Genomic DNA, 21504 nt, shown 5'->3' on the forward strand with positions numbered 1-21504 from the left:
GCTTTGTGACAGTGTGCCGCTGCTGCCGCTGGGCCAAACAAAGCTACAGTCGTTAAAGAGGGACTACACACCAAATTAATATACTCACAAACTGTATATCATTGTTGGTATATGTTAATACTGATGAAATAAAATGTATGTTTTGTTTAAAACATTGCCTTTTCTGCCTCAAAATGAGCTTCTACGAGTCTGCTTGGTTTGGTTTGATTTCTCTGACCCCTCTCTAACTGAGACAAAGTAGACCATGGAGTAAACACTGCATGGTCTACTGAAAAAGCTCTTTGGATCTATACGAATCACAAGGCAATCACAAGGGTGTCGAAAGGCGTTGAGTTTGCAGCTATGAGTGGAGTTACTCTTTAAATATAGGTGAAGGACAATCTTCTGAGCATCAGCACACAGTGCACACAGAAACTGTTAACACAACTCTCGTCATACAAATCATTTAAGAGCTCATTTGCACTGAAAAGAATAATTAATCTGTAAATCATTAGTCTCTATACAGTGAATACTGTATATCTGATGAGTCAGTGATTCATCAAACAACAAAGTACATCGATAAACTGAAGTCTCTTATCTTATTATTAGTATTCTGTGTTTTCACCAACCTTTCTTTCTTTTAAGCACTTCAATATAAATCGGATTAATGAGAAATCAGACAAAACATCAGGAAGGATCAGGAATATAAAACCACCCAGAGAAGGTTTTATTTCCAACAAGAATAATAATGTAAGCATTTAATAAAGCAGAGTTTTTCTTTTTACGTAAAAGAGAAAGCTGGAGCAGCAACTTATTCCATCAAAAATAAAAGCATCGATCGTCTGAAACACTTCTCAAAATGCTTTTATTTTCAAACTGAACAGATGTGAAGCTGCACACATCATACAGTCACAGCAGAAACACTTTAGAAACTTTTGTAATAATGATTCAATAGTCACAGAAATAAGCCAGTTTTGTATCCTATATATACACACAGTACTGTATATGAGGTATAGTTTTATTTAATGTTTCTGTGACTCAGAATCAATAATGCAAAATGTAACAAACTCACGGCGACCAGCTCAAAGGTCACAGTGCTGACTGACATGCAGACCGACATGCAGACTGAGGTGAGATGCAACAGCTGTAATGTTTTATGGCCGTCTGTCCCACGACATCACACTACATAATGTAACATATACATTACAGTCTTATTGCATTTGATCATCAGCACTCATGTCTGAAACAAAGAGTTTCACATGAGTGTGTAAATGTGTTAAGTCGAGGCATCACAGGTGAACAAAAAGGAATAGATATCCTTTTGGACATTTTCAGGCTGTGAAATATAAACCTTTTCTACTAGGATGTACAAATATATATATGTTCATGAAATCTGTAGTTCCAAATAAGTTAAACAATTGATATAAAAAGGAATTTATTTTCTCATTTAACTGATAAATCTTTAGGGATAAAGAAAATACTATGTAAATAAGTAAAATACGTTGTTTTAAGAAGATTTACAAAGTTAAATTAAGATAAATTTAAGTTACTTTGCTGATTCAGATTAATAATACAAGATTCTTATGAATGAACATGAATGCATCACTAATAATAATAATCCACAGAGTATTTTTATACTGCGTTATTAAAAACATCTGAGTAGTTCTTCCATGTGTGGCCCCTTTTAGTTTTCTCATATACGTTTTTACTGCAGCTGATAATTTCTTATTGTTTTTATTTTCAGGTGCATCTTATGAAACGACAGCAGTCATAATACTAAATCCCATGAATCAAACCAAAACTCAACAGTCTCAAGTGTGATGCCTCCCCCTCGGTGAGCGTTAGTAAGTGTTAATACCTGCTTTAAAGCTGAGCTCATCGGCCTCCTGGCCCACGTAATCATAGATCGCTCGGACTCGCACCCCCTCTACCTGATCCTCCTCGTCCTCTGCTTCCCCCACACCGTTCTCCGCCACCTTCTTAGGACTTTCCTCGTCTGACCAGTCTGACGAATAATCCTTCACCCTAAAAGAGGAGAGACAGGAGGTCAGGAAGACACAACTATACGGAGTCCAACATTTTCACCAAATGCCGGTTATGTTTCTTTAACAGAAAAACCGTGCACAGCAGCAGCACAAGTTAGAGAAACACACAACCATTGTCCAATATTGACCTGGAAGCCTTTACTTGGAAAACTATTGTTCAAGCACTAAATATTTAAGTTCAATTATGTTCAATTCAAACCTAAATAAAGTTGCAATCTTGTATTTGGCTCCCCCCCCCCCCAACCCCCATCTCCCAGGGTTACCGTACATCACGCGGACCCCTTTAAACTTAATGTGCCCCACCTGAGGTGTTGTAAATAAACTAATGGAGGCTCTGTAGCTACATCACACATCTCCTGGCAACCACAGCTGTCGTCATCATGGGCGTCCGGTGGAGCACAGAGTGTGTGAAGGTTCAGGCACCACAGTGAGCTCTCAGAGGGAGACCAGTCTTAGTACGGACACCAGAATATAAAGACGAGCAGGACTCTGCTAATGGCTGCACAGACAGTCACTTTAGATGTCTGGAAACATTTTCTACCTATTTTATTAGAGTGTCAGAATTGTAACTGTAATGCACTACATAGAACTAAAACATTTCTCCCTAAAAAATAAAAATAAAATCACACAATGCATCACCTTTTGATGGATGTGGAAATTAATTACAGATATGCAACACTACAACTTCCAATAATGTCACAATTTACTGACCACTGAAGACACACTGTCATATTCTAATCAATTTATCAATATGGTTTTTTTCAGGGCGTCTGTAAATTATTTGAAGGTATTAAACATGGAGGCAGAAACAGTACATTTGTAGTCAGAGGGAAAAGCAATATCATTTTCATAGTTCCGTAAACCAAAAGTATTCCACAGTTTTTATTTAATATTAAGCCACTTCCTCTTCCGATCAGACAGCATGACATAACAAACAAACCACGTTTATGTACGACTCAAGGGGAATATTAGCACATTTGATCCCCTCGAGTGCAATGGTAGCACTTTTGAGAACTAGCATAAGCTGACATAGCAATGAATCAGCTGAATGTAGCTCGTTTGATAACGTCTGATACATGCTAGATAATATTAAAACAGGTGTCCCATATACAAAGGCTGAGTCTTTGCCACAGCGGCCACTGGTTCGAGTCTGACCTGTGGCCATTTGCTGTATGTCGTTCCCCTTCTCTCTCTTCCCCTTTCACAATCTGCACTTCACTATCATAAAGGCATGAAAAGCCCAAAAATGTAACTTAAAAGTAAAGCCCCCCCCACATGTTTTATGTGTTATTTTATCTAGGCAACAAATACTTATTCCATAATCTTTGTTATTTGAGCAAGCCTGCATAATAGGAGCATAACAATTGGCAACACATGCACACAGCCATCGGATTTACCAACGAAGAAGTCCTTTTGTAAAGCTAGAAAGACCTGGAGCAAAGAGCACAGGTTTTAAACATTATTATTTGGTGGAGTTTAATGTGACTGCTTCCCGTCTCATCTGCAAGAAAAACCTGCTGTTCTCCAATCTCAGCAGCAGCTTTACTAAACATTTGGATCAGTATGGCAGTTTTGCAGTGTGTTTGTTAAAGCTTTGCTACAGCCCAGGGAGGGATGGGGCTGTGTTTGTGAAGCACCCTCAGCAGCAGACGTGATGGGATTAGATAAAGAAGTAGAACAAGTGACTTGCAGCCAAAAGTATTTTGCTCTTGAGGAAGAAAACTGCTGGGGTGGGTTTGAACAGAGGCTAAATCTGGCACACACACACAAAGCGTTCTAGCTACTACTAAGAGTGCATTATGTACAGGGTGGTGCACACACACATTCCTCCCTTCAAGCAAACAGCAGCCTTTTTGTGGATAAAAATAGGTGTTGGGTGGAGTCCTATAATGAAATTGTTGTAATTTGGAGTTGTCCTCCTACCTGCCGGTGTCCAGGGTAATTGGACTCGGTGGGATGTCGTTTCCACCTGAGGAGACAATATTGGTGAGGGTGACCACGTTGTCCTCAGACTGTCCACCTCGGACCTTCCTGCTGATGGAGCGACTCGCCTCCGGAGACCACTCCTACACACACACACACACACACACACACACACACACACACACACACACACACACACACACACACACACACACACACACACACACACACACACACACACACACACACACACACACACACACACACACACACACACACACACACACACACACACAATTAAAGCAAGACTTTGTAACTTCTTAAAGAAAAAATAACACACTTGTCATCTTACAGAGGAAAAGTATTCCATGAATTCAATAATGTAAGCAAACTTTGAATAGATATTAATGTCATGTCTAAGTCTGTCTGCTGACTCACCGGCACTTGTACACCTACTAATGATATCTGTCTTACTGTGTGTACAGACAGAATGCAATGCTTATATAGACGCGACGTAATTGCATATACAGTCAAAGTAAGTTCACCCAGGGCAGTGCAAATTGGTACGAGTTGAAAATATTTAAACTTAAGCTCTTGTATTTATATTCCATTCTGATATATAATTGACTGGTAAACTGTACATGTAAGCTTATTATTGGGAAAAAAATAATACATTCAAATTACAACTTATTTAATGCAGTGAAAACATAACAATAACACCTGCTGTGACAAAATATGTTGCTAATAAAATAAAGTGTGTTTTCTTTCTTAGTAGCCAGTTAATGATCACTTCTGTCCTGTGGTACATAATCAATGGAGTTTATCAGATCCCGGCCAGACAAAAGCACACACTGAGACACACTTTGGCCGTAACAACAGGGTGCTGACACAAGCAGGATGCAGTTACTGGTATTTACAGTCTCAGTGGAGCACAGAACAACCTCCACACTGTCAGCACTACAGGAGTGCGTGTGGAAACCCAATGTCCTCACAAATGTAGAAATTACAAACTATACATGCAGTCTGTACCTCTCAAATATGATGATTACATTTTGCTGCTCCTCTCTCTTTAAAAGCCAATCTTTAAGTATAATTATGCAGCAGAGGAGTTTAGGTTAGAGTTGTGAATAAATATAGTCAACAAAAGTACTGAAATACGTGTGTGTGGACAATGGCTCTCTGTTTGCGTGTCAGCGGCGCTGTGGGAATGCCAGGAGATTCCTCAGAGGATAGAAGCTCGCTCCCTCCCTCCCTCCCTCCCTCCCTCTCTCCCTCCCTCCCTCCTTATTTTTAAATTCTGGAAAAACTGTGGAAGATAAACAGTGTTCACTTTGTCATTACAGCAGAGATTCTCAAATTATAAAGAAGTGTCCAAACCTAAAGTGTTCAGAAAATCTCTTGTATTTGTTCAAATATTCCAAACAGTCAAACTCTTAACATACGTCCTGATCTCTACACGTTACATTAACCTGACACTAAATAACCACCTGACCGTTACTTGACTTCATAACAAACACAGCTGAATTATACTTTAAGCCGTTAGTGCTGAATACTGAACTGACTGTAGAGGCCTCGGCTGCCACTCTTTATTGTTACACCGATACCCAGAATGATTACACTTGACTTTAAATCCCCTATGATGCATCTATAAGCAGTGTATACATACACAAACGGTTTTCAACACGCCATAATGTATTTGTGAGCAGCTATATTATCTAACCTCAGCTGTCAGTTAACTCGGTCCACCTCAGGAACATGAATGCAGTCTAATACAACAGTCTTGCAATAAATCAGACTTTATATATACACACACACACACTAGTTAAATTGCCTTATACTGAGAGGCGTTTCTAATATTTAGTCTACACATTTGATTTAAAAGAGACGCAGCGCTACTCTCTGGTATTCACACCAAACTCTGCTTAGCTTTTAAAACATGAGGAAGTTCTGTTTTTCACGTGTCGGCATCAGCCTATTGGTGTTTTACTATGGTTGTTTAACCTTAAAGGAACAACACTGCAGCTCTGAACTGACTGCACTTTGTTCAGCATCGTGCTACTACTTGACAGGCTTCGTTTGAACATTGGCAAAATAATCTTTACTAAAAAAGAGTTAAGTGTGATTTTCAAACACCAAATACAGATAACATACAAATGGATTAAACATCTAAAATCTTCAAACAGACTTTCTGTAGTTCAGTTTCTGCATTTCTGAGTGTTATAGGTCAACTGTTTTGGTATGCTTTGAAATTTGAGGATCCAGGTCTGGAACACAACACACACACACACACACACACACACACACACACACACACACACACACACACACACACACACACACACACACACACACACACACACACACACACACACACACACACACACACACACACACACACACACACACACACACACACACACACACACACACACACACTTCTATCTCTATTATGACTTGACAATTGGGTTTACAGACCTTTTCACAGACAGAAAATAGCACAATACAAAGATTCCTTCATTGTGAATCTGGAACAGAGGAAGAGGGTGTGGAAATACCTGCGCGTAACAGATTCAAATATCAGTTATATCATACTCAGGCTGGATTCATAAAACCTCAGTAAATAACAGAACTGATACTTACTTCTATTTTCAACTTCAGTATTTAAAATGTCTTGTAAGCATAAACTGCCACAACTGCTTTGAACTATTCACTTAAAAAAGGACCAGTGTGTATGATTTAGGGGGATTTATTGGCAAAAATGGAAACCTTGCAACCACCTCTCAGCGAGAAAGCGAACCAGTGTATATCTCAAAATGTAGAACTTTGAAAAACCAAATCATTAGTACTTCTGTTTTCCATATCTGTAAATATGCATTTGTCTGTGTGTGTGTGGTGTGTGTGTGTGTGTGTGTTTGTGTGTGTGTGTGTGTTTGTGGACATTCCTGACCCCACTTCGAGCTCTCAGTAACACAACAAGGCTTTCACTGGAAGCCTGTTTAAAATTCAGTCTGTCTGTCTTTAATGCACGCACAGACAAACTTCTGCAGTCCTGCACAGCACTCTTGTTTTCATCAAGATGTTTACAGAAAGAAAATGAATGAATTTATACAAATACTCTACAGAGTGAAGTGTGCGTGTGCGTGTGCGTGTGCACACCTCAAACTGTGGCCAGTTCATGCTCATGCCCGGTCCGTGGGTGTTCCTCCACCATCTGAGATCTTCAGTGTCATTGGCTACTTGGATGGTCTGACCCAGGTCCCGGAACAGGCCTTTAAACCTATTGGACAAAACGACTGTCAATCATCACATCTACTGTACACCCTCCTCCCTTAAAATTCTGTCATTAGAGACTTCAAATTCAACTGTAACGTTCTTTTGTCTGACTTTGTGTCCTATAATGTTTGTCATGAGGACCTTTCTAATCCCTCTTGTTTAAATTAGGAATTGACCCGTTCTTCTATCTTAGTTATTTTATGTAGATATTTTTAAAAGGCCTACGAAATGATAAACATGAATTTCTACTGATGATAGTAAATGCTATTTGTGTTGTAAAATGATGTGTTATTTATGACACAATGATCGCAGTATTTAATAAATCATGATTTAGTATGTCGACCACCGATGTTTACATTGCCGCTACCGGAAACACCCGACGCCGTGTTCTGACGTCACAAGTAGAACACAGTCCACCAGTTGAAGACATAGACAGCACGGCAGCCATGTCGGGCTCTGGCTCTGATATTTCCACAGAATAGATTGTTGTCCGTTCTTTCTCGTAATAATTGACAGCAGTCTTTGCTGGACGCTTCAACGCAGACGAACACTGGCGGCGGCTGTATTCTACTTGTGACGTCATCGTCCGAACATTGCTGAAGTGGATGCTCTCGGCACAGCGATCAATTGTTGTTAGCGGAAGTCATTTTTATGCCGTTATGATCGTGATATATAACGAATACATCAATATTAAAAATATATATATGGCACATTTCACAATAGAAATGCAACCTCTATCATATACCAAGGCCAATAACACTGACGAAATATCATTTCGTAGGCCCTTTAAATGATTTTTGGTGCCTTAGATAATGTTGCTGTAACAGCTTGATGCGTAAATAAGCAGCTGTTTGCTAACAGGTTCATCAGATCAATTAAAAAAATTATGAAATGTCAGCGTTGCGTTCACTACTTTCCGGAAAACAAACATTAATTTAAAAGCAACCCAGATGGTGATGTATCTAAAAACAGACGACAGAGCCACTGGTAGAGAACAGATCAGACTCGTGCTGTGTCATTAACTTAAAGCTGCATTTTTGTCACTTCGGGGCAGCAGAACAAGCTGTAAACACAACATTGACATTTTATCCGATTATGAAGTTGTCCTGGTGAACATTCTCGTTTACACATTAGACTCACACAGAGCAAGATGATCATTTAAAGTTGTGTTTGTGTCCGTCTGATGAAGTCCAATATTCACTTTCTCTTAGCTCTCTACCAACTCCTGAGGGAAATATCGGATTCTTTAGCTGCTAAACGACTTCTATGTTCACCATCTAGACTGACTTTTAATGGAACTGGTCATTTCCTGCTCTGAACATGGCAGACCTAAAGTGCTCATATACTGTATGTTAGATTTAGTGATTACGCTGTGTATTCTGGGGGCTGTGCCTTTAAAATCCTGAAGCCTTCATTTAAAAAGGTGGAATTCCAGATAAGACTATTGTATGTGCATATTTTCTAGTCGGCATTATCAGCTCCGTGCTGGCTGGTTTACACTCAAAGAGATGATATGAAGGAAAAACCGGCATCTATTGATCTGCATCCAAACTTCCCTGCAGCTGCAGGTAAATGACTTCCTTTTTAAAGAATGAGAATAGTTTTAAGACGCGTGAATTTACCCCTTAAGGGGTCACAGGCCAAAAAAGGTTGGGAACCACTGCCCAGGAATGCCTTTGTGCGTGGTCATTCACTTCAGGCTATGACAGAGCTCAGCCTGGACTCTCTGTACTTTACCTTGAACTGTTGACTCTGATTTTGAAATCTAAACCATTTTATTCTAAATGAAACTAAGAAACAAAAAAATAAACTAAATCTCTGAATGAAGTTTGGAGATTGATGGGAATGCACTTGGAAAAACTCCAAAGAATTAATTAAAGGAGTTTTTGTTCAATATTTGAACAAAGAACATGTTGGACTTTACCAATCATGATTACTATGGTAACGGTGGCTTGTTTAAACAGAATGAGAGGTCAATAGTTAATGGACAACAACGTGAGTTTTCTATTAACTGCTGTGTACATACTGTCCACACACACATTTTAACCTCGATAGTTCTGCGTGCCTTCATTCCAAGTCACAGATCAACTTATCACCCTGTTTTCTTTCAGGATGTATGTGTGTGAGTGTGAGTGTGTGTCCTACCCTTCTTTGTCAGAGAGGTCAAGGTGTGTGTGGATGTCCAGCAGGACGCCTTTAAAGAAGCGCAGCCTCTTACGCTCGGCCTCCTGGGTGAGGTCGAACACCTGCTCCATGTCCTCCATGTAGCGAGGGTTACAGCGGTTCAGCTCCTCCAAGGCCCTCGTGTAGCGCTCCTTCACCTGCGACACACACACACACAGACACCGAGCACACTCAGCTACTGCACACTTTGTCACCCTACAGAAGAAAGATGTTATGGGGAGCGTACAAACAGTAAGAGACTTAGTTCAAGTATCACCCTATTAACGCTGTTGGTGAGACGCTGTGACCGAGTATACCGATTTGAAGCAGACACGTGCTGAACAGCGTTGATCGCCAGGAATTAATATCTCCTTTTTAAAAAAGGAGTTTTTGCTAAATGTTTCATAACGAACAAACACCATTGTTGCATGTGTGCTCTTGTATCCGTGTGTCAATTGTTGCTGAAGACTGCTCTATGAATACAAAAGTATTAAAAGGTTTTTTTATATAATAATTTCAACCAATATTTATTCCAGTGAGTCAATTGTTTTTTATGTTTAACTTCTCTCAACTCATTATTTTTAGTATTAAAGAGGCATACAAATATTTTTCAGGATTGGGACACTAGCTCGGAGGTTGTTGTTGCTGTTGTTGTTTCACGTAGTGACGGTAAACGGTAACACGCAGATAGCACAAGAGAACGAGAATTCCATCTGAAATAGGCGGCCAATGGCAGAAGGCACTGTCTACGTCCTGTGAGCCAAACGAGCAGTTGCTCAACACGGAATTCAAGTTATGATTAGTGAAAAACAGATTGACTATCAACTGAAATGCATTGAGGTCACCTCTGAACCCCACAAAGAAAAACAACAGCAATCAATAGGTTGGTGCTCTGATGTTTGAGGCTGAAACACAGTCTGTGTGTGCGCTGACACGAGTGAAGTCTAAGTTGCTTTTTCTCGCAGACTTTACTAATGAATCATGATATTGGATTTCATTTCCTTGTCCTGTATTTTGTCTCAGGATTTCCCAGTTTAGAGTTGATCATTTCCCTCTTCAGGACTAGAAGCTTTTTGTCTGCTGTGTTTTTGTGAAGAGAAAAGAACAGTGGAGACAAGCCTGGTCATGTTTCAGAACTTAAACACACGTATGTTTGTCTGGACTCACTGACACACCCAGACTGTGTGGAGCTACCCATGGGACTCTGTGTGTGTGAGTGTGTGTGCGCTTTGTACTTTCTCGGCCTCCTCGTTGCAGCGCTCTGCCCGGGTTGTGTATTTGCGGACTTCCTCCTGTGACTTGGTTGGGTCGGCTTTGGCGTGCGTTTCCCTGGTAACCGCCGTCCACTCCTCCTTCCTGGCCTGATGGTAGCCCTTCTTACTGGTGTCCACCTACACACACACACACACACACACACACACACACACACAGTATAAATATTACAACATATTAGTTGATTAAATATATATAAAAGCCCCTGTACGAGTAGTTAAATGTGGTTTTGCCATTTCATCCTAAAAATGTCTTTAAAAAAAAAGGTTCAGCACTTGATTTAAAACTTATTTTAGTTTTAAACACACTGTACAGGACTGTCTCAGAAAATTAGAATATTGTGATAAAGTTCTTTATTTTCTGTAATGCAATTAAAAAAACAAAGATGTCATACATTCTGGATTCATTACAAATCAACTGAAATATTGCAAGCCTTTTATTATTTTAATATTGCTGATTATGGCATACAGCTTAAGAAAACTCAAATATCCTATCTCTAAATATTAGAATATCATGAAAAAGTATACTAGTAGGGTGTTCAACAAATCACTTGAATCGTCTAATTAACTCGAAACACCTGCAAGGGTTTCCAGAGCCTTGAAAAACACTCAGCTTGGTTCAGTAAACTAAATCACAAGTCTGGGGAAGACTGCTGATCTGACTGCTGTCCAGAGGACCATCATTGACACCCTCCATCAGGAGGGTAAGACACAAAAAGAAATGTCTCAAAGAGCAAGCTGTTCACAGAGTGCAGTTTTAAACCACATCCACAAAAAGTCTGTTGGAAGGGGGAAATGTGGCAGGAAATGCTGCACAACCAAGAGAGATGACCGCAGCCTTAACAGCATTGTGAAGAAGAGTCGCTTCCAGAATTTGGGGGAGCTTCAAAGACAGTGGACTGAAGCTGGAGTCCAGGTATCAAAAGCCACTGTTCACAGACGTGTCCGGGAAATGGGCTACAATAGCCGTATTCCCATGGTCAAGCCACTTCTGAACTCAAGACAACGGAAGAAGCGTCTGACTTGGGCTATGGAAAAGAAGCACTGGACAGTTGCAGACGAAAGCAAGTTTTGTATTTCATTTGGAAGTCAAGGCGCCAGAGTCTGGAGAAAGGCTGGAGAGGAGCAAAACCCAAGTTGCTTGAAATCCAGTGTGAAGTTCCCACAGTCAGCGATGGTTTGGGGAGCCATGTCAGCTGCTGGTGTTGGTCCACTGTGTTTCATCAAGCCCAGAGTAAATGCAGCTGTGTACCAAGAGATTTTAGAGCACTACATGCTTCCGTCTGCTGAAAAGCTCTATGGAGATGAGGAATTCATTTTCCAGCATGATCTGGCACCTGCCCACAGTGCCAAAACCACCAGTAACTGGTGTACTGACCATGGCATTACTGTCCTCGATTGGCCTGCCAATTCCCCTGACCTGAACCCCATAGAGAATATGTGGGGTATTGTGAAGAAGAAGCTGAAAGACACCAGACCCAACAATGCTAATGAGCTAAAGGCCGCTATTGAAGCATCCTGGGCATCCATAACACCTCAGCAATGGCACAGGCTGATTGCCTCCATGCCACGCCGCATTGATGCAGTAATCCGTGCAAAAGGATTCCCAACCAAGTACTGAGTGCATTAATGGACATTTTCAAATGTTTGATTTTGTTTTGCTGTTATAAAACTTTTTTTTTTACTTGGTCTGAGGAACTATTCTAATTTTTTGAGATAGGATTTTTGAGTTTTCTTAAGCTGTAAGCCATAATCAGCAATATTAAAATAATAAAAGGCTTGCAATATTTCAGTTGAGTTGTAATGAATCCAGAATGCATGACTTTTTTTTTATTTTTTTATTTTTTTATTTATTTATTTTTTTTAAATTGCATTACAGAAAATAAAGAACTTTATCACAATATTCTAATTTTCTGAGACAGTCCTGTATAGTTAAATATACCTTTTAGATGTTTTAAGGTGTAAAGCTTAAATACTTCTGCGTTGTGAGGTAATGTAAACTGTAACTGCACGTTGACAGAGAGGTTTGGCTGCTTGTATTTTCTCCTACATGTTTCTGATGCTGGTGGAGTTTGTTGAGCGTGAAGACAAATGATATATGTATTCTCTGCTCAGTATGAATGAATGAATGAATGAATGTAAACACATCAGCGGTAGTTCTCCAATTCAGAGCTATAACACGAGATTAGGAGTCACAATATACCGGTATTAACGATAATCGTAATATTATTTTTTAAATATTGACATCATGCCAGAAATACAGATATGATAATATTGTGTAAATAATACCGCATTCTTTTTGTACGGTTATGGTTACAGACTCTCTCTCTACTTCCCTTTCACTCGCAGTTTGAGAGGAATTTATTTGCCAAAGAGACAAAACACACAGTAAACAAAGTTGACTGAAATTTGACTGATACCATAATATTGTGGAGAATAAAAGCGTGAGACAGCCTGATCATATACAACACATGCATCAAGTCAAGAGATGACATCAACAAGTGACATCTGACACTCGACTATGAAGGAAAACCAGTGGGACTAAACTATAAATCGAGCTCCACTGACATGCTATACCTCTCACCTCTTTCAGTTTGCGGACCCAGGGTTTCTGTGCTTTGCGGAAGCCGTCGTCTGCATCCTTGGTCTCCCTGAAGCCTCCCATCATCTGCTTGTGGAAGGCATCTTTCTGCCAGTCGCGCACCTTCTCGCTGTCCTCGCCCGCCAGTCGCTCCCGCAGCTCCAGGTGCAGCTCGCTGAGCCGATCGGCCGCCTGCATAAAGGCGTGCCACGCTTTCTCCAGCGTACCATACTGAGGACCTGGGGGAAGTGAGGGGAGGGGAGACACACTCTTACTAGCCCATTTTGCTTCAACAACAAAAAAGACAGCGACCAATAAAATGTTGTAGGTTGAATCTTTTTGTATGTGACTGTCAATTCTTGGGCCACGGTGAACATTGTGTACAAACGCACTGAATTAGTTTGATTTTGGTGAAGATCAGGATTTGGTATTAAGTTTTCCAGCCAATGGTTTAAAAGGCTCTTCCTGTAAATCAATGTAACTTAAATCTGAGTAAATGAGTGATTTACACGAGTCATACTTTTGATAAAAATAAAGAGTCTTTTTTTCTTTTTTTTTATGTTATATGTTTGGGCTTTTCATGCCTTTATGATAGAGAAGTGCAGATTGTGAAAGTGAAAAAAAACTAAAACGGGGTTAAAAATGGGGTTTAATCATAGCTTTGCAGTTAGATAAAGTGACTTGTTCACAGACCTTGGCAGTGTAGAGAGCCAAAACAATCCAGAAGGTAACACATTAAAAGTCATATTTTGGTAGTTTTTCTTTTTCTGCTGCAGCCCATGTGATTGGTGTTTTCAACTCACCTTTCTCCACAACGCCCCTCCACCTCTTGGCCCAGTCGCTCAGCTGCAGAGCGTAACTCTTCTCTATCTTCGCCCTCTCTTGGAAGCAGCTGACCATCTCGTTACACAGCCGGTGACCATCGTCTATCCGCTTCACCGTCCTCTTGTAGTTACCCGGCTGCAGAGGGACACACACAGTAAATAAACACACAATAAGACTGAACTGGTGTAGGAAATCCTTCAGTTCAATGCTTGATACCAAAATGCTAAAATTAGTGTGGCAAAGTGTTAACATGGCAGGATGTTTAGTAGACCAGCGATGACAGACAGAACAGAGAGTGAGTGGAAGGTGGAAGGTATGTCGTTTTTCCAGATGGAGGGCTGTGAAACTGGCAGTCAGTCATCAGGGACTCATTACATGTCTGTGTCTCTATCTAAACATCAACTAGGGCTGCTCCTCTCAGCTGCTTCAATAGCCTCATCGAGTACGCAAGACGAGGATTCTCCAGGTTTCCCGGACCAGTAGCAAATATATTTAAGCTTTTATTGACTGATACTTTGTCTGATCCGGTTAAATAATTACAGTGCAAAGAATTGAATGTCTGCCATTTGTTAAGCAAGTTACTAAGTAAGTGATTTCATAATGCTGTGCTTAGTAAATAGAGCGGGATGTCCACTAATGACAGGGTTGGTGGTTTGTTTTACCCAACTCCTCCTGCCCACATGTGGAAGTGTCCTTGGAAAGATACTAAACCCCAAATTGCTTCCAGCATGTTAGCACATTACCACCAAGGTAGCTCGCTGGGTGTGTGAAATTTCTATATAAATGCAGCAATTAATGTGAGAGCAAGCACTACCAGTCCAGTGCATAATTTAATAAACATCTTTCCTCTTGAGTTTTCTCTTAGTGTCAGAATTGAGTGTGCATGTGTGTTCCCACTGTACCTCCCAGAAGCTGTCAGAGCTCCCCAGGTCGCTGAGGTCTCCATTGGAAGACATGTTGGGGTCGGCTTTACAGCACGGAATGATGGCGGCTACAGAAAATACTGCAGAAAGAGAGAAAATACCAGTTAAAACATAATTAAACAATTAAAACTAGTTTCAGGTGAAAACCACTTTTCACAAGCCTGGAAATTAGCACTCCTACTGAAGATGTTGTATTAATCCTTTTTCCGTAGCACCTTTCAGTTAATTACAGTACAGCTCTCATGCAAAACTGACAAGTTAAATAAGTTATTTATGCACACAAACCTTTAAAGAAAAGGTGTCACTTAAATGTCCCATTTAACGCTGTGCAACGGCATTACAATGGACATCTTTGTACTCCCTCCTGGCAGGTTGTACAGCCAGAACTGAATGTGTCATTTCTGTTTCCAAGATCAAGAATGAATTTTGAAACTCAACTTTTAAGCCAACAAAGAAGATATATCCTTTTAGTTCCAAAAAGATAATCTACTAAACTATGGACAAACTCCATCTGTTGAGGAAGATCGTGTGATATGATCGATAGTTCCAGAGCAGATAATAAATTGACCTTTAGATATAAAATATGCTAATATGAATACAAAAATACACAATAAATAACTAAAACATAAAAATAAAATATAGTTCACATGACATAAAAATATATTTTGAGGGGATGGGATCTTTTATGATTTTCCTAAAAGACACTTAAAACAACACGTGTCGTCTGTTTTGGGCATCCAAACCATGAGCTTCCACTGCTCCACTTTACGCAGCTCTACAGTTTCAGCCTGGCAAACTGCAGCTCCACGTTAGTCAACACAGAAGCTACACAGTCTTCACCACTCGCTGCCCACAGAGCTGTTTTCTCCACGTCGCTGCCCAATTTTTCCTTCTACACACAAATTGACTGTGTGTCCCCGACAAACACTGAAGCCCCGTCTCACACACACATCCGCTCTGTTTCTAAGGCAGGAATCTGTGTCAGCTAGTCGTGTTGGTCCACAATAGATCTCATTCATCAGAGAGAAGTCGCACAAACATTTATTCAGAATTGTACTCTGAAAATAACAGATACAAATCGTTTTCTATTGCAAAACGCCTCCACCTCTTCATGTTCAACTAAACTAGCACTCAAACTGCCAAAAGGAGGAACAAGATACACACCTGTACAGTACTGTACTGTACCTTTAAATGGTGCCCTGTAGATTTCTTCTTGTAAACACAACAACAAAACAACATTTGGTTAATGAACAGAAAGAAGACTAATTTATAAAAACTAAAACAAACAGAATAGAATATAAATGCATCGCAAACCGATTTGTTTTCGCTAAAAAGAACACAGCACGTCATTTACAGAGCAGATCTGAATAATGTAGAAGAATAATCATGCAATTTGAATCGAGTTACACTCCAACATGACCTGCGGGGACTTCTTCAGCTGTGCAGTTCTGCAGTGATTCTGCCGATGAACCCTGTCGACAGTTCACCGTGACCAGAGTTCTGTACACATCAACTTCCTTCATGCTGTCCTCCCATTGGATAAAACAGTTTCAAGGCCAAACAACTTCCTGTGGCAGACACAACAAACGGTGGCGGACAAACATGCCACTAAGTCCTGGCTGTCTGCAATGATAAATCCGTGGAGTGCTCTTTTAAGCATGCACGTACACTTCCACTGCATAAATCCCATCAGTAAAATATTGTCACACTGCTTTAAGTTTCTATTTTCTAGCACAAATACTGTTTTTACTCATTGACTGACTTGCCAGGCTTTCTCAGTGGTTTTCTGTCTATGAAATTAAAAACTTCCTGCAGATATTCTGCCCACTAAATAGCTGGGAGGCTTTTAATGTGTAACAGATGGAAGCAATGTTGGGTTTAAAGTTAACATCAATTAACACAGTAAGAGCAGATCAGATCAGAAAACAGGGACACTTATAGCTCAATAAAATATGATGAAACTACTTTTAAGCATATATTTTATCATATTTTTGGAATTGAGAAATAATCTCAAAGTCTTTAATAATAGCTTGTTTCAAAATAAAAGCCTGATTCTCCTGAAAGGTGAAGTAAATAAAAGCCTCACACACTATTTGATATTCATTTAGCATTTATACAACAAAAACAAATGCAGTACATTATATATTTTTATGTATTTGACATTTGACATGTAATGTCAATGTTAGCAATGTTGCAGAGCAGAACCCAAGTTATTAAGGTCAAAGTTTGTTTACACCAGTAATGTTTCAGTGCTGTATACAGTATTTTCAATTATAACAAGTTAGGAGACAAAACAAATGTTTATTTGTCAAGTCAAAATCTCTCCTGAAATCTAAACTATACACTATGTGAATATACCTGTTAATTAGCTGGTTAGAAACATACTAAGTGGGTCTTTCAGAACAGTTAGTGTCAGACAGAGTAGACTATACCCTCATGTTTACAGTTGTGTCTCTAACACTTTGCTCTCCAACAACAAGCCCGTGAAAAGATCCTGGTTATTTGTCCTCCTCTCTATGTTCTCTCTCACTGTAAATGACAAGTTGACTCCCAAAATAACAGCAGAGGATGAAGATGTGCACTGGGAGTAGTCTGTTGCTAAAATAGATGCAGTATACAACAGTAGCCTTGGTGAGCTCTGCAGGGAACAATGTGGGAGTGAGTCCAAATAAACTCTACAGTTAGCCCAGACTTCAAGACTGCGACGACAGAAGAAGAACTTGCACTTACTTGTGCTACATTGATAATACTAGGCCGAGAATTGAATGAAAGAGATCAGGTTTATTATTTATTTGTAGGTCTGTCCGTTAGACACTCCCTGCAGCTAATCCCCTTTAGCCACCTGAGCTCTAATTTACTCTCCACACTGTACAGCACAGGTGTATGCAACAGAAGGACGGCACACCAGGATACTGTAAACGCCCTTGTTGCGTCAGCCTGGTCTACATTTGGCATTTCATATAACCAGCGACCCCCCCTATGAGAAATGGTGTGTGTGCGTGCGTGCGCACGTGCGCGTGTGCGTGCGTGCGTGTGTGTGAGAATGGTAAGTATGCTAGCAGTGGCGGTATCCGCCACCAGCATGCTGGAACATGAGTGAGTATGAGAAAACTAACCCCACCACTAACACCATGGATCACTAATTACTGCTCCTACATCCTACAGGACAGAAGTGTGTGTGTGTCTCTCTCTCTCTGGGTGCGGCTCATTGAAAGCAAGTAGGTTTCGCTGCTTGAACTTGTATTATCGCTATACCTGCTGGAGGTGTGCAGAAAACAGGCACCAAACAACAAATCACTGTCTTGTACTGAAAACAACTGTATTACAAGTGCTAGGACCTGATTCTCAAAACAAACAGCAGTTTGTAAGACAGTATTTATAACATGCTCACATTGACAATGGAATAATGTTTACTATGTTAAAATATTGCATTCATGTTCAATTCTATGCAGATGACACGCGGCTCTACATTTCTGCTTCAGCTGACAGTCTTGGCCATTTTGACTGACTTATTAATTACATTTCAGATATCAGTAAATGGTTGGCTCTTAATTATTGTTAGTTTCTAAAATAAAAAGATTTGTTATAACATTGCTATATTCTTTGGACATTAAAAGGGTCACTAAAGTATATTTATTCATTTTTCAACCATCAACACAATGGTAAGAGAGAAAGACACATTATGTAATATTGTCAATAATTGTGTTTGTTTACATTATAGTTGTAAGCTTGAGCAGATGGAGGTGCACATACCACTTTTGATCTGGCATTTGTTTTCTTAATGCCATCCAACACATTCATAATGCTTCGATTATCAGACCCACACTGATACACAGCACTGTATTAGCATAACGCAGAATCTGCTTTGGCTTAAAACAGACTGTAGAGAAGACATGCAGGTGTAAAGGCCAAGATAAATCATTCCTGGTGACCGACCTCTACCTGGTACAAATATCAGGTCGGATCTTGTTTCTGTCTGATAACATGTAGAATGTATAAATAGAGTTATGCCAATGTGCTGCACACAGAGTAGATGATAGCTGGTTACATCAAATGTCTTGAGTCACGACAGTCCCATAAACCGTGACGTGTATAATTACAGTTTATGTGTACCCGCCACAGTTTACTGGACTGGCATGACTCAGCTGGTTCTGGCTCTCTAAACTTGGGGTTGAGAGGGGAAGAGTGACAACAAGACTGCACACCGATCTGTGCTCTTGATTTATGTTTGTTAATAAGATATTATCTCTGGATATGAGAAGTGAAGTTACTGGAGTCAGCTGAACAGTTTGCCGTTTGTGAAAGCACGTTGTAATATTGCCCAATCACAGTGGGTTAGTAAATATATTCACAGAAAATAAGTCTGCACATTTCAATAAATCTTGTTGAAAAACTGAATAAAAATACTATAAAATAATCACAACTTAATATTTTTGCTATAAAATACTTAACAATTCCTCAATGGGTTCTTAGAGGGGTCAAGGGTGACTGACTTGAGGAGTATCTGAGCATCTGTTCATGGTGAAAGTGTTGCATTTGGTTTTTGTAGAGAGTCCATGAGACCCATGAGTTTTTCTGTGTGTACGTGTTCTTTGAGGATGTTTACATTCCTCAATCACTGATCATGAAATTCAGGTTCAACATCTCAGTTTAACCAACACACTAACACACCACCCTGGACCTCCTGTAGCTGTAGACAAGTTTAATCAGAGCGTGGAGAGGGGTAGAAGGTTGTTTATGAGACATAAGAGCCACCATTTAAAGGTTGCTAATTATCACGTGTGGGAGCTGATCTGGAAGATAATGCATCTCTCTTGACAGGTCGTTATTTCGAAAAAATTCACACCTCGATGATGAAAAAGAAGAATGCGAGTCCTCACATTTTTTCATTTTAAAAACAATCAAAATACATGTACTACTCAACTTTTGTTGTATTGATTTATCAATGGGGGGAGGGGGCAGATTCTTTATACTAGGCTGCCAATTTTTCATTTATATGCACTTAGTTTATGATAGCCAAAACACAATGCATAAATTGTCAAATACCTAATAGAATACAAAAGACCAAGTAAAGTAACTTGCTGTAAAACTCACTCAAATGTCAAACTTTTCCTTTAAGCATCTGCACTCCAGGTTTTCCGTCATCTCTCTCCTTGAGACATAATACAAACTGCACTGTTTGGATTATAGATAAAAAAACAACTTGTGACTCAGACCCACAAGCTGTATTTTTTTTTGTTCATTAACTTCAAAAGTGTGTTCTGTTTTTGTCTCAAGAATGTTTGTATCAATATGGCACCCGTTTCATTTTCAATTAGTCCATTAACCATCTGAAAGCATCCAGAAGCTACAGGTATGTCCTTGATCCAAAACTGGGCAGCAGACGGTCAGGCCTGACCGACAGAGAACAGGAGGACCGTTGAAAGAGGGCGAAAGCAATGGAAGGAACGCTGAAAGACGAGAGGAAAGACGAGAGGAATGAGAGAGAAAAGCTTGTGACTGATAAGTGAGGGAAGTGCACGAGAACACAAATTCAGTTCTAGATGAGATAAGTGTGGGAAAGAAATGTGAAATAGAGAGGAAGTTTAGAAACTAAAAAGAGACGGAGCAGGGCAGTGACGAAGAGGAGGAGGAGGTCACGGGCATCTTCTCAAGTGGTTTCTGTGACACTGCAGCAGCTTAGAAGTGCATGTGGAGATGGTTTGTCGAGCTCAAATAAACAAAGAAGTGTGCACAAATTAAAGACGCGGCCAGATAAATTAATCGGATATCAAATTACATTAACAACAGAATTCTACACCTCTACTTCTCTTTGTGCTTGTGTGCTGACTGAGGTGAGGCCGTCTCACCACAAAGACTTAATCACAAGTCATTATATCTTGTATGCCTGTATTTTAAAGAAATATTCCCCTGGTTGGAAAAAACAACAGAGCCACTCAGAGCTTTGAAAGCGGGATTAAGACCATAAAGTCATATAGTCAGAAACATGCGGGCAGAAAAAGAGCTATGGAAACGGCGACGAGAAGCTGAACAGGTTGACTTGAAATAACAACTCTTAAATCTGCTTTTATTTCTGTGATTGACATGGTTAACTGCTGGTTAAGTGACTGCTGCCACAGCTTTCTTTACAGCCAACAAGACAAACTGATTTTGCCTTGAAAAGTTAGAGGTTCTCACAAAGCTCCAAAAGCTCCATTTGAAGTAGCATGTTCAGCGGTTTATTTGAAAAGCAAGGCTTGTTTGATGTTGAACTGTTAATCCAGAGGCGTGGATTGTGGTGCACGAGTGATTTGTTTCTATTGAAGTTCTGATGCTCTTGTTTAAGCCATGGCTCTCCATGTATCGCAACTGCGGTGAATCCAAACTGAAGCCAGGATTATAAGTGGAGTAAATTTTTAAAGACGTTTAGGTTTGCAAATAAGTAGTACAGCTGCAGATCTGTAGTCCAAACTACCACAGCAAACAGCTAAATGACAATAAACGCATTGAAAAACCTCCAGCTGATTCAGTCATTTTTCATT

At 40.0% G+C, this 21504-nt stretch overlaps 1 protein-coding gene across 3 annotated transcripts in view; it reads right to left on the reverse strand.

Annotated features, from left to right (window-relative positions):
- The window catches only part of pacsin3 (protein kinase C and casein kinase substrate in neurons 3), a 33657-nt gene that overhangs the window by 2500 nt on the left and 9653 nt on the right, over positions 1 to 21504 (reverse strand). For 2 of the 3 annotated variants that reach the window (XM_029426483.1, XM_029426474.1), the window contains 8 exons: positions 14963 to 15063; positions 14039 to 14195; positions 13239 to 13474; positions 10619 to 10774; positions 9366 to 9541; positions 7104 to 7224; positions 3948 to 4090; positions 1838 to 2004 (listed from right to left, as the gene is read on the reverse strand). In XM_029426483.1, the coding sequence (XP_029282343.1) occupies positions 1838 to 2004; positions 3948 to 4090; positions 7104 to 7224; positions 9366 to 9541; positions 10619 to 10774; positions 13239 to 13474; positions 14039 to 14195; positions 14963 to 15016 (1210 nt within the window). In that variant the 5' untranslated portion in view covers positions 15017 to 15063. Of the gene's footprint in view, positions 1 to 1837; positions 2005 to 3947; positions 4091 to 7103; positions 7225 to 9365; positions 9542 to 10618; positions 10775 to 13238; positions 13475 to 14038; positions 14196 to 14962; positions 15064 to 16168; positions 16267 to 21504 lie in introns of those variants that run through there. The other variant, XM_029426492.1, reaches the window with a different exon arrangement.

Source organism: Cottoperca gobio, chromosome 3 (genome assembly GCF_900634415.1).
Source record: "Cottoperca gobio chromosome 3, fCotGob3.1, whole genome shotgun sequence".
Classification (NCBI taxonomy): domain Eukaryota; kingdom Metazoa; phylum Chordata; class Actinopteri; order Perciformes; family Bovichtidae; genus Cottoperca; species Cottoperca gobio.